Source organism: Penaeus japonicus, unplaced genomic scaffold, assembly GCF_977035675.1.
Source record: "Penaeus japonicus unplaced genomic scaffold, GWHDUDI00000001_assembly GWHDUDI00000042, whole genome shotgun sequence".
In the NCBI taxonomy this organism is placed as follows: domain Eukaryota; kingdom Metazoa; phylum Arthropoda; class Malacostraca; order Decapoda; family Penaeidae; genus Penaeus; species Penaeus japonicus.
In genome coordinates, this window is record NW_028234444.1 from 2,380,803 (window position 1) to 2,393,302 (window position 12,500).

Here is a 12,500-nt window from a genome sequence, read left to right on the forward strand (position 1 = left end):
ACTATTAAATTGTTTCCATAAAATTACAAGCTACCCGTGAAAATATATTGAAAAAATCCTTAATCTTTAATCGGTCCAGGTACCCCCGAAGTACAACTACAACTACGGTGTCGCCGACGAGTACTCCGGCGCCAACTTCGCCGCCTCGGAGTCCCGCGACGGCTACAAGACCGAGGGCAGCTACACCGTGGACCTCCCCGACGGCCGCAAGCAGATCGTCAAATACGTGGACAACGGCGACGGTCTCGTAGCTGAGGTCACCTACGAGGGCGAGGCTCAGTACCCCGAGTACAAGCCCGAGTACAAGCCCGCCTACAAGCCCGCTCCCCCCGCCTACGCTCCCCCTCCCCCCACCTATGCCTAAATACAGAGAAATATTGATAGAAGTTAATATATGTCAGGAACATATATTTAACGAATTATTTATTTTCTCAAACATGAAATAAAATGTTATATTTCCGTAAGTCTGAACTTTAATTGAAGCATCAAATGAAAAACCAAATCTATCAGATAGTCTTACACATGCCTGACTTCAAGACTGAAAAAGAACGAAATTAGAACCTATTGCTATTCACCTGATAAATCTTGATGAATAGAAAATAGCATTTAGAATAAGAAAAAAAATATATGTTACAAGTTAAAGGAATCTTACAAATACAAAGTACACAGATTGCCTCGCACCTTCCCACCTTACAATGTACTAAGGAATATAAACCTAATGTATTCCTGATGCTTATTAGATTATCAAACACAGATATACAAAGGATAAAGTTCTTAGTATAGATAAACCAGTTAATATATACACGAAAATAAATCAAACAATAAGTAACTGAAATCAGGGCTAATGTATAACTAATTGGCCCAACATCATCGCCACTTTCTGGTCTTTATTGGTTAGTTATTTAAGAGAGAGGAAAAGATAAATAGATAGATAGATTGAGAGAGAGAGAGAGAGAAATGGGGAAATAGAGAGGGACAGACAAACAGAGAGAGAGAAGGAGAGACTTACAGAAAGACAGTGAGAAATAGAGATAGAGAGAGAAAGTGAGATAAACAAAGAGAAAGACAGAGAGAAAGAGACAGACAGAGACAGAAAGAAAGCACAAAACAACTCAATCTATAATTCATAGTTATGTAAGAGAGAGAAAGATAGAAAGAAAGACAGAGAGAGGAGAGACTGACAGAAAGACTGAGAGAGACAGAGATAGAGACAGAGAGAAAGAGCGAGAGAGAGAGAAGAGAGAGAAAGAAAAAACAAGACAAAATTTAGATATCTCACTAACGGAGATGATCAAGAGAATATCAAGGCATGTCATTAATCTTTCTCATCCAATGGATAACAAAATCTTTGAGTATAATTCTCAATCGAAATTGTATAAACTTCAGAATGTTTTCATTATTTTCATTATCATTATTCCATACCTTGATTAAAAAGTTATGAAACATGACTAATCATATTTCTTTGTGTAAATGCAATCGAAATCGCATCCTATTTTTTCAACTATAAAAAAGCAAAGGATCTCTGTATATATATATATCTATGTCTGTTTATATGCATAAGCATACATACATATATGTATATACGCACGCACACACACACACACACACACACACACACACACATATATATATATATATATATATATATATATATATATATATATACATATATATGATTGTCTATGCTTACTGATTCAATATTTGATTATTTATGAGTTTGATAATTCATCTTACTAATTCAATTCCCTATTAATCCATAATTCACATTACTTATATTTTACTTCCAATGTTTTTTTTTTTTTTTTTTTTTTTTTTTTTTTTTGTGATAGCATTATATAAAACATAGTCTCTATGATATTAGCGATATATGTTTTAAAAGATATTTCCAATTAAATAAACAATGTATATATGAATATACTTACATAATGTATTAATGGAAAAAAAACTAGATAAAATAGCCATTATCCCATTAGCGAACACCAGTAAGCTATTTCAAGGGCTCGATAATCATCCCCTCAGGCTGTAAGAGAAAGGTCTACAGCAGAGTCAACGGATGAACACACACACACACCCGACATATATAAGGGGAAGTGTCAACCACTAACCATCACACACTCACTAACCATGTCTCTCAAGGTACGAAATCCTCCTGTGAAACGAAAGGAAGCCTTCCACTTTGTGAATGAATTACCAAGTGTTGGATTTACAGCAGTGAATACCTGGTCAACTTTGTTACATGAACAATAGCCGGGGCTTGTATTGATGTATAGACAATACGTGGCTGAAAATGAGAGATCTCTTTTTTGTTGTAATTAGGACAGTTGTGTATTTTAACATTCTTTTTTTTTTCATGAAAATCGTCTTTGATGTGTCATCTTTTTAAAAACTTTCCCGTATTTCTTCTTCTTGTTAGACTAGTTTTTCATGATTTTTTCACTTACACGCAAACATAGGTCAGGTGCATGCTTTCCCCAGCGAGGCTATATATGACCTAATCACCAATTTTCCGAATATTTCTTTATCATGGTAATAAACCATTTCAATTCATACTCATACAGGTCGGATTATATTTTCCCATTTAATTTCATCATCACAACTCTTTTGACAGGTCGCCGTCCTCGCCTGCGTGGCTGTCGTCGCTCTAAGCGACAAGGCCCCAGTGTACGCCCCTCCTCCCCCCGCCTACGCCCCTGCACCCTACCACGCCCCCAAACACTACGAGCCTGAACACCCTGAAGTGAGTACATGTACACAATGCATTATAATAGTTCATGTTGCAATCATTTTACCCTTTTGTAAAAACTGGATTCGAAATAAAAAAGGAATACGTATAATGATAACATCTTTAATGGATCTTTCTCTCTCCAGGTGCCCGCGAAGTACAACTACAACTACGGCGTCTCCGACGAGTACTCCGGCGCCAACTTCGGCCACTCGGAGTCCCGCGACGGCTACAAGACCGAGGGCAGCTACACCGTGGACCTCCCCGACGGCCGCAAGCAGATCGTCAAATACGTGGACAACGGCGACGGTCTCGTAGCTGAGGTCACCTACGAGGGCGAGGCTCAGTACCCCGAGTACAAGCCCGAGTACAAGCCCGAGTACAAACCCGAGTACAAGCCCGAGTACAAGCCTGCCTACAAGCCCGCTCCCCCCGCCTACGCTCCCCCTCCCCCAACCTATGCTTAAGTACTGAGAGAGAATGTTATAAGTGAATGTATGTCGGGAACATATATTTAACGAATTATTTATTTTCTCACATATGAAATAAAAATCTTATTTTCCATAAATCTGAAATTTTATTGAAGCATCAAATGAAAAATTTAATCTAATATAGTCTTATATGCCTGATTTCATGACTGAATTAGAACTAAATTAGACGACCTATTGATGTTCGCTTGAAAACTCTTGATGAGGAAGCAAATAACATTTTGAATAAAACAAAAGGAATGTAAAGAATGGCAAGAAAAAAAGAAAGAAAAAAAAAAGAAGAAAAAAGTGATTTTCCTTAGTTAAGAAGACTTTTTTGCGCTTTTATTGATATTAGTATAATCATCAGATTTTTCAGAATTTGGCGACAGACCTTTTTTTCTTTTATTTTATTATTATTATTCTTTTTTTAGTTTAATTTCAATATGCATTATGTGTCACTATGATAACATTAGTCGAATAGCGAAGAAGTACTTAAAGATCATCACGGAGTGACTCAGATTATCATTAGAATGAAATGAAGTTTTCAGAGATAAGAATTTTATCCACTTTTACAGTACTGGATAAAGTATTAATCCATAAAATACACCTATCTATCTCTCTATTTATATCTACAAATATATATATGTATACATTTATGTATATCATATATATATATATATATATATATATATATATATTTATATATATATATATATATATATATATATATATTTATATATGTATATATATGTACATATACATACATACATACATACATATATATATATATATATATATAATATATATATATATATATATATATACATTTTATATATATATACATATATACATACATATATATATATTTATATATATTTGTATATATATATATATAAATATATATATATATATATATATATATATATATATATATATATATATGTATGTATGTATTCATATATACACATATATGTAAAACCACATACTGTATACATACTGTATATATATACATACATATGTATATATATATGTACATATTTATATATATATATATATATCTATGATATATATACATATATATATATATATATATATATATATATATATATATATATATATATATATTCACACACTCATATGGGTGTATGTGTGTACAAACCCGAGTATACTCATATGGGTGTATGGTTTACCAGCCCGTCGGCTGGCAAACCGGACGATTTCCTAACGCAGAACCTCACGCGCCACGCAAAGGAAACGGAAAGGAAGGTCACCTCTGAGAATGTGTAGTGTAATGTACATGTCTTGTATATATCGATCTCTATATCTATCCCTATATCTATCTGTCTATATATATATGTATATATATACATAAATGAATAAATAAATATATGTTTGGATATTTATATCCTATATATTTATAGGTATATATAAATAAATAAATTTACATATACATGTACACATTTATATACATATATATATATATATATATATATATATATATATATATATATATATATATATATATCTATGTACATTTATATGTACAATGTATACCTATAACATGATTGTTTATTCTTGCTAATTCAATATGTTATCATTAATAATTTTGATAATTCATCTAATTCAGTTCCACATTTACGTATAAATTCATTTATCTTCAGATTACTCACCTTTTGTTTCTACTGATATTTTCTGAAAGTAATCTATATCAACGTAAGATAGAATGCAACATAAAATTAAATGATATCAATAATATGTGTTTTGAAAAAGGATATAATTCATAAGAGAACACACTGATTAATATACTCATTTCTTTATAAACTCACTATAATGTATATATTCCAGCCAAAATATCCATTATCCCATTATCGATCACCAGTAAGCCATTTCAAGGGCTCGATAATCATCCCCTCAGGCTGTAAGAGAAAGGTCTACAGCAGAGTCAACGGATGAACACACACACACCCGACATATATAAGGGGAAGTGTCAACCACTAACCATCACACACTCACTAACCATGTCTCTCAAGGTACGAAATCCTCCTGTGAAACGAAAGGAAGCCTTCCACTTTGTGAATGAATTACCAAGTGTTGGATTTACAGCAGTGAATACCTGGTCAACTTTGTTACATGAACAATACCCGGGGCTTGTATTAATTCATGTAAAATACGTGCTTAAAAATGGAGAGATTTTTTATTTTTGAAATTAGGACAGTTGTGTATTTATACTTTTATTTTCTTTTTAATTAATGAAAATCGTCTTTGATCTATCAGTTTTTTTTTTTTTTTAACTTTTCCGTTTTTCCCTCCTTTTGTTAGCATAACTTTTCATTTCCCCCCCTTACACACAGACATACTGTGGGTCACGCACGTACTTTCCCGAGCAAGACTATATATGACCAAACCGCTGATTTTCCAAATATTTCTTGATCATGGTAATAAACCGTTTCATTATACACGCATATAGATGGGGTTTCTTTCCTTTTATTGAATTATCCTATCTATTCTGACAGGTCGCCGTCCTCGCCTGCGTGGCTGTCGTCGCTCTGTGCGACAAGGCCCCAGTCTACGCCCCTCCTCCCCCCGCCTACGCCCCTGCACCCTACCACGCCCCTGAACCCGCCTACCACGCCCCCAAACACTACGAGCCCGAACACCCAGAAGTGAGTTCATGTACACAATGGATTATAATAGTTCATGTTGCAATCATTTTACCCTTTTGTAAAGACTGGATTCGAAATAAAAAAGGAATGCGTATAATAATAACATTTTTAATGGATCTTTCTCTCTCCAGGTGCCCGCGAAGTACAACTACAACTACGGCGTCTCCGACGAGTACTCCGGCGCCAACTTCGGCCACTCGGAGTCCCGCGACGGCTACAAGACCGAGGGCAGCTACACCGTGGACCTCCCCGACGGCCGCAAGCAGATCGTCAAATACGTGGACAACGGCGACGGTCTCGTAGCTGAGGTCACCTACGAGGGCGAGGCTCAGTACCCCGAGTACAAGCCCGAGTACAAGCCCGCCTACAAGCCCGCTCCCCCCGCCTACGCTCCCCCTCCCCCAACCTATGCTTAAGTACTGAGAGAGAATGTTATAAGTGAATGTATGTCGGGAACATATATTTAACGAATTATTTATTTTCTCATATATGAAATAAAGATTTTATTTTCCATAAATCTGATTTTTTTTTGAAGCATCAAATCAAAAACTGAATTTAATATAGTCTTACACATGTCTGATTTCAAGACTGAAATTAAACTGAATTAGACGAACCTATTGATGTTCGCTTGATACCTCTTGATGAGGCCTTAAATGAAAAACCGAGTCTATGAGATTGTATTACACATGCCTGATTGCATGACAGAAATAGAAGTGACTTAGACAAACCTATTGCTATTTCCTTGATACCGCTTGATGAATAAACAAATATCGTCTAAAATAAAACAAAAAGATACAAGTTAATTGAATTTTACAAATATGAAGTGCAAAAAAGGGCAAGACACACAAAAAAGAAGACGAAAAAAGGTAATTATGAATAAGATGAAAGATAAAATATGAAAAAAAGATAAATCTCAGACATTGTATCATCTACAATGATGAAATTCTTTGAAATAAGTTTCCTCAGTTAAGAAGACTTTTTTTTTTATGTTAGTATCATTTGCTTTTTCAGAATAAGGTGACGGATTTTTTTTCAGTGTGATAAGTACTGTAAGCCTATTCATAATTCCATTCATATCCATTATTAGTAATAATAAGACAGAAAAAGTATGTTTCATTATGTGCGTTATGCGTTACTATGATAACAATCATAAGAATAGCGAAAAGGATGCAATAAGGTTTTTAAAAATAAGTATTTTATCACCTTTTGCAGTAAAGGATAAAGTATTAATCCATAAAATACATCTATCTATCTATATACATATGTATATGTATATACAAGTATGTATACATATACATATGTATATATATATATATATATATATATATATATATATATATATACATACACACACATATTTATATATAAGTGTGTATGCTTACGTGTTTGTGTGTGTGTGTATTACTGACCGCCCGTCGCCTGGTAAACCGGACGATTTCCTAACACATAACCTCCCGCACCACGCGAAGGAAACGGAGAGGAATATCACCTCTAGTAATGTTCAATGTAATACATATCATGTGAATGTGTATATATCTATATCTATCTATCTATATACACGCACAAATATATATGTATATATTTCTACAAATGTTTATGTATGTGTATATATATATATATATATATATATATATATATATATATATATATGTATATATTTGTATATATATATATTTTTTTTCTTTTTTTTATCACATGATTATGCATGTTTCCTATTCAGTAATTAATTATTCATAATTTGATAATTCAGTTCCATATTTACGTAACAATTCCTTTCTCATTATATATTATATCATACTTATATTTTGTTTCCATTTTTGTCAACTTAGTATGACTTATAACAAAATCAGTGATAATAGTGATATATGTTAAGAAAGGATAATATTCACAAATTATCGATCACATATAAGCCATTTCAAGGGCTTGATAATCATCCCCTCAGGCTGTAAGAGAAAGGTCTACAGCAGAGTCAACGGATGAACACACACACACACCCGACATATATAAGGGGAAGTGTCAACCACTAACCATCACACACTCACTAACCATGTCTCTCAAGGTACGAAATCCTCCTGTGAAACGAAAGGAAGCCTTCCACTTTGTGAATGAATTACTAAGTGTTGGATTTACAGCAGTGAATACCTGGTCAACTTTGTTACATGAACAATACCCGGGGCTTGTATTGATTCATGTACAATACGTGGCTGAAATGTAGAGATCTTTTTTGTTGTAATTAGAACAACACATTTTTTCGTCTTTTTTTCACATTTTTCCTTCCCTTTGTTAGACTAGCTTTTCCTTATTTTTACCCTTTACACACAGATCAAGTACATGTTCTCCCGAGCGAGACTATATATGTCCAAACCGCTAATTTTACAAATATTTCTTTACCATTTCATTATATAAGCATATAGGTCGGCTTTTTTTTCTTTTTTTTTATCATCAAAACTCTTTTGACAGGTCGCCGTCCTCGCCTGCGTGGCTGTCGTCGCTCTGTGCGACAAGGCCCCAGTGTACGCCCCTCCTCCCCCCGCCTACGCCCCTGCACCCTACCACGCCCCTGAACCCGCCTACCACGCCCCCAAACACTACGAGCCAGAACACCCTGAAGTGAGTACATGTACACAATGGATTATAATAGTTCATGTTGCAATCATTTTACCCTTTTGTAAAGACTGGATTCGAAATAAATAAGGAATGCATAGAATAATAAAAAATTTAATGGATCTTTCTCTCTCCAGGTGCCCGCGAAGTACAACTACAACTACGGCGTCTCCGACGAGTACTCCGGCGCCAACTTCGGCCACTCGGAGTCCCGCGACGGCTACAAGACCGAGGGCAGCTACACCGTGGACCTCCCCGACGGCCGCAAGCAGATCGTCAAATACGTGGACAACGGCGACGGTCTCGTAGCTGAGGTGACCTACGAGGGCGAGGCTCAGTACCCCGAGTACAAGCCCGAGTACAAGCCCGCCTACAAGCCCGCTCCCCCCGCCTACGCTCCCCCTCCCCCAACCTATGCTTAAGTACTGAGAGAGAATGTTATAAGTGAATGTATGTCGGGAACATATTTTTAACGAATTATTTATTTTCTCATATATGAAATAAAAATCTTATTTTCCATAAATCAAATTTTGTTGAAGCATCAAATGAAAAACTGAATTTAATATAATCTTAATAAGCCTGATTTCAAGACTGAAATTAAACTGAATTAGACGAACCGATTGATGTTCGCTTGATACCTCTTGATGAGTAAGCAAATAACATTTTGAATAAAACAAATGAAATGCAAAGAATGGGAAGAAAAACAAAAAACAAAAACAAATAAATATAAAAGAAAAATGAAAAAAAAGTGAATGCGAATGGGATAAAGACTAAGATTAGAGGAAAGTGTTCAGACTTAGTATAATCTGGAAAGATTTAATTTCTTGATACAAGTTTCTTTAGTTAAGAAGACTTTTTTTGCGCTTTTATTGATATTATTATAATCAACAGATTTTTCAGATTATGGTGACAGACGTTTTTTTTAGTTTAATTTCAACATGCATTATGTGTCACATTACTCGAATATCGAAAAGGTACTTTAAGATCATCACGGAATTATTCAGATTATCATTAGAATGAAATGAAGTTTTCAGATATAAGAATTTTATCCCCTTTTACAGTACTGGATAAGGTATTAATCCATAGAATACACCTATCTATCTATCTCTCTATTTATATCTACAAGTATATATATGTATGTATACATGTTTATATATTATAGTATACACACACACACACACACACACACACACACACACACACACACACACACACACACACACACATATATATATATATATATATATATATATATATATATATAATGTATATATATATACATACATATATATACGTACACACTCACACACACACACACACACATATATATATACATATATATATTATATATATATATATATTATATATGTATATATATGTATATATATGTATATATATATATATATATATATATATATATATATATATAGATATATATATATGTACATATATATATGTAAAAACACATACTGTATACATGTATATGCAAATGTATGTATATGTATATATACATATATATGTATATGTATATATATATGTATGTATATATATATATATATATATATATATATATATATATATATGTACATATTTATATATATGGGTGTATGTGTGTTACTAACCGCCCGTCGGCTGGTAAACCGGACGATTTCCTAACGCAGAACCTCACGCGCCACGCAAAGGAAACGGAAAGGAAGGTCACTCTGAGTGTATAGTGTAATGTACATGTCATGTATATATCGATCTCTATATCTATCCATGTATCTATCTATATACATATATGTATATATATATACATATGAATAAATATATATATATATATCCCATATATTTATACGTATATGTATATATATCTATATCTATATTTATATATATATACATATATATATAAACATAAATATATATACATATACATCAACGTAAGATAGAATACAACATAAAATCAATGATATCAATAATATGTGTTTAGAAAAAGGATGTAATTCCTAAGAAAACACACTGATTAATATACTCAATTCTTTATAAACTCACCATAATGTATATATTCCAGTCAAAATATTCTTTATCCCATTAGCGATCACCAGCAAGCCATTTCAAGGGCTCGATAATCATCCCCTCAGGCTGTAAGAGAAAGGTCTACAGCAGAGTCAACGGATGAACACACACACACCCGACATATATAAGGGGAAGTGTCAACCACTAACCATCACACACTCACTAACCATGTCTCTCAAGGTACGAAATCCTCCTGTGAAACGAAAGGAAGCCTTCCACTTTGTGAATGAATTACCAAGTGTTGGATTTACAGCAGTGAATACCTGGTCAACTTTGTTACATGAACAGTACCCGGGGCTTGTATTGATTCATGTACAATACGTGGCTAAAATTGAGAGATCTTTTCTTTTTTGAAATCAGGACAGTTGTGTATTTAAATGTTTTTTTTACATGAAAATCGTCTTTGATTTGTCATCCTTTTTTTTTTTCTTTTTTTTTTTTGTTTCCCGTATTTCTTCCTATTGTTAGACCATTTATTAATTATTTTTCCCTCACACAGTCAAGGGTCAGGTACATGCTTTCCCGGGCGAGGCTATATATGACCAAATCGCTAATTTTCCAAATATTTCTTGATCATGGTAATAAACCATTTCATTATATACTCAAACAGGTCAGATTTCTTTCCTTCAATTTTATCATCACATCTCTTTTGACAGGTCGCCGTCCTCGCCTGCGTGGCTGTCGTCGCTCTGTGCGACAAGGCCCCAGTGTACGCCCCTCCTCCCCCCGCCTACGCCCCTGCACCCTACCACGCCCCTGAACCCGCCTACCACGCCCCCAAACACTACGAGCCCGAGCACCTTGAAGTGAGTACTTGTAGACAATGGATAATAATAGTTCATGTTGCAATCATTTTACACTTTTGTAAAGATTGATTTGAAATAGAAAAGGAATAAGTATAATAATAATATTTTTAATCGATCTTTCACCTGTTTAGGTGCCCGCGAAGTACAACTACAACTACGGCGTCTCCGACGGCTACTCCGGCGCCAACTTCGGCCACTCGGAGTCCCGCGACGGCTACAAGACCGAGGGCAGCTACACCGTGGACCTCCCCGACGGCCGCAAGCAGATCGTCAACTACGTGGACAACGGCGACGGTCTCGTAGCTGAGGTGACCTACGAGGGCGAGGCTCAGTACCCCGAGTACAAGCCCACCTACAAGCCCGCTCCCCCCGCCTACGCTCCCCCTCCCCCCACCTATGCCTAAATACAGAGAAATATTGATATAAGTTAATATATGTCAGGAACATGTATCTAACAAATTATTTATTTTCTCATATATGAAATAAAGATATTTTTCATACATCTGAAACTTTATTGAAGCATCAAATGAAAAAAAAAACAATCTATCAGATAGTCTTACATATGCCTGATTTTAAGACAGAAATAGAAGTGAGTTAGACGAGCCTGTTGATATTCGTTTGATACCTCTTGATGAAAAAACAAATACATTTAGAATATACAAACAGATGTAAAAAGTTAAAGGAATCTTACCAACATTCAGTGGAAAGAATGGCAAACAACAACAAAATAAATTAGATAAAAAAAAGAGAAAAGAAAAGAAACGTAAAAAAAAAAAGAATAATAATACTGATCAATGTTCAGGCTTCAGTGAAGAAGACTTTTTTTGTCATTGATATTAGTATAATCATCAGATTTTTCAGAATATTTCAATATGAATGTAAGTATGCCTACTCATAATTTCATTCATATACATTATTAGAGAAAATAAGACAAAAAAGGTGAGTTTCATTAAGTGCTTTATGCGTTACTATGATAACAATTATTAGAATAGCGGAAACGGACGTCAAAATCAAAATGGAATTATTTAGATTATCTTTAGAATGAAATAAACTTTTTCAAAGATAAGAATTTTATCCACTTTTACAATATTGGTCTTTTACAATACTGGTTAAGTATTAATCCATAGAATACATCTGTCTATCTATTTCTCTATTTAGAGTTATAAACATAAGTATATGG

The 12,500-nt window shown here is 34.2% G+C and overlaps 4 protein-coding genes across 4 annotated transcripts in view; all 4 read left to right on the plus strand.

Moving 5' to 3' along the window:
• Positions 1–3,290, plus strand: part of LOC122266605 (uncharacterized) — a 3,960-nt gene extending 670 nt beyond the window's left edge. Inside the window, exon 3 of the mRNA XM_086534794.1 lies at positions 2,869–3,290. Coding sequence (XP_086390920.1) covers positions 2,869–3,189 — 321 coding nt within the window. The 3' untranslated portion in view covers positions 3,190–3,290. The remainder of the gene's footprint in view (positions 1–2,868) is intronic.
• Positions 3,291–5,210: 1,920 nt separating this feature from the next.
• LOC122260425 (uncharacterized) lies at positions 5,211–6,372 on the plus strand. The gene is made up of 3 exons (XM_086534795.1): positions 5,211–5,354; positions 5,706–5,855; positions 5,987–6,372. The coding sequence occupies exons 1-3, from the start codon at positions 5,211–5,213 to the stop codon at positions 6,269–6,271; spliced, it is 579 nt and encodes a 192-aa protein (XP_086390921.1). The 3' UTR covers positions 6,272–6,372.
• Positions 6,373–7,902: 1,530 nt separating this feature from the next.
• On the plus strand, positions 7,903–8,927 carry LOC147466609 (uncharacterized). The gene is made up of 3 exons (XM_086534796.1): positions 7,903–8,034; positions 8,316–8,465; positions 8,597–8,927. The coding sequence occupies exons 1-3, from the start codon at positions 7,903–7,905 to the stop codon at positions 8,879–8,881; spliced, it is 567 nt and encodes a 188-aa protein (XP_086390922.1). The 3' UTR covers positions 8,882–8,927.
• Positions 8,928–10,682: 1,755 nt separating this feature from the next.
• On the plus strand, positions 10,683–11,820 carry LOC147466610 (uncharacterized). The gene is made up of 2 exons (XM_086534797.1): positions 10,683–10,814; positions 11,452–11,820. Exons 1-2 carry the CDS (start codon positions 10,683–10,685, stop codon positions 11,722–11,724), a joined length of 405 nt encoding a protein of 134 aa, XP_086390923.1. The 3' UTR covers positions 11,725–11,820.
• Positions 11,821–12,500: the final 680 nt, after the last annotated feature.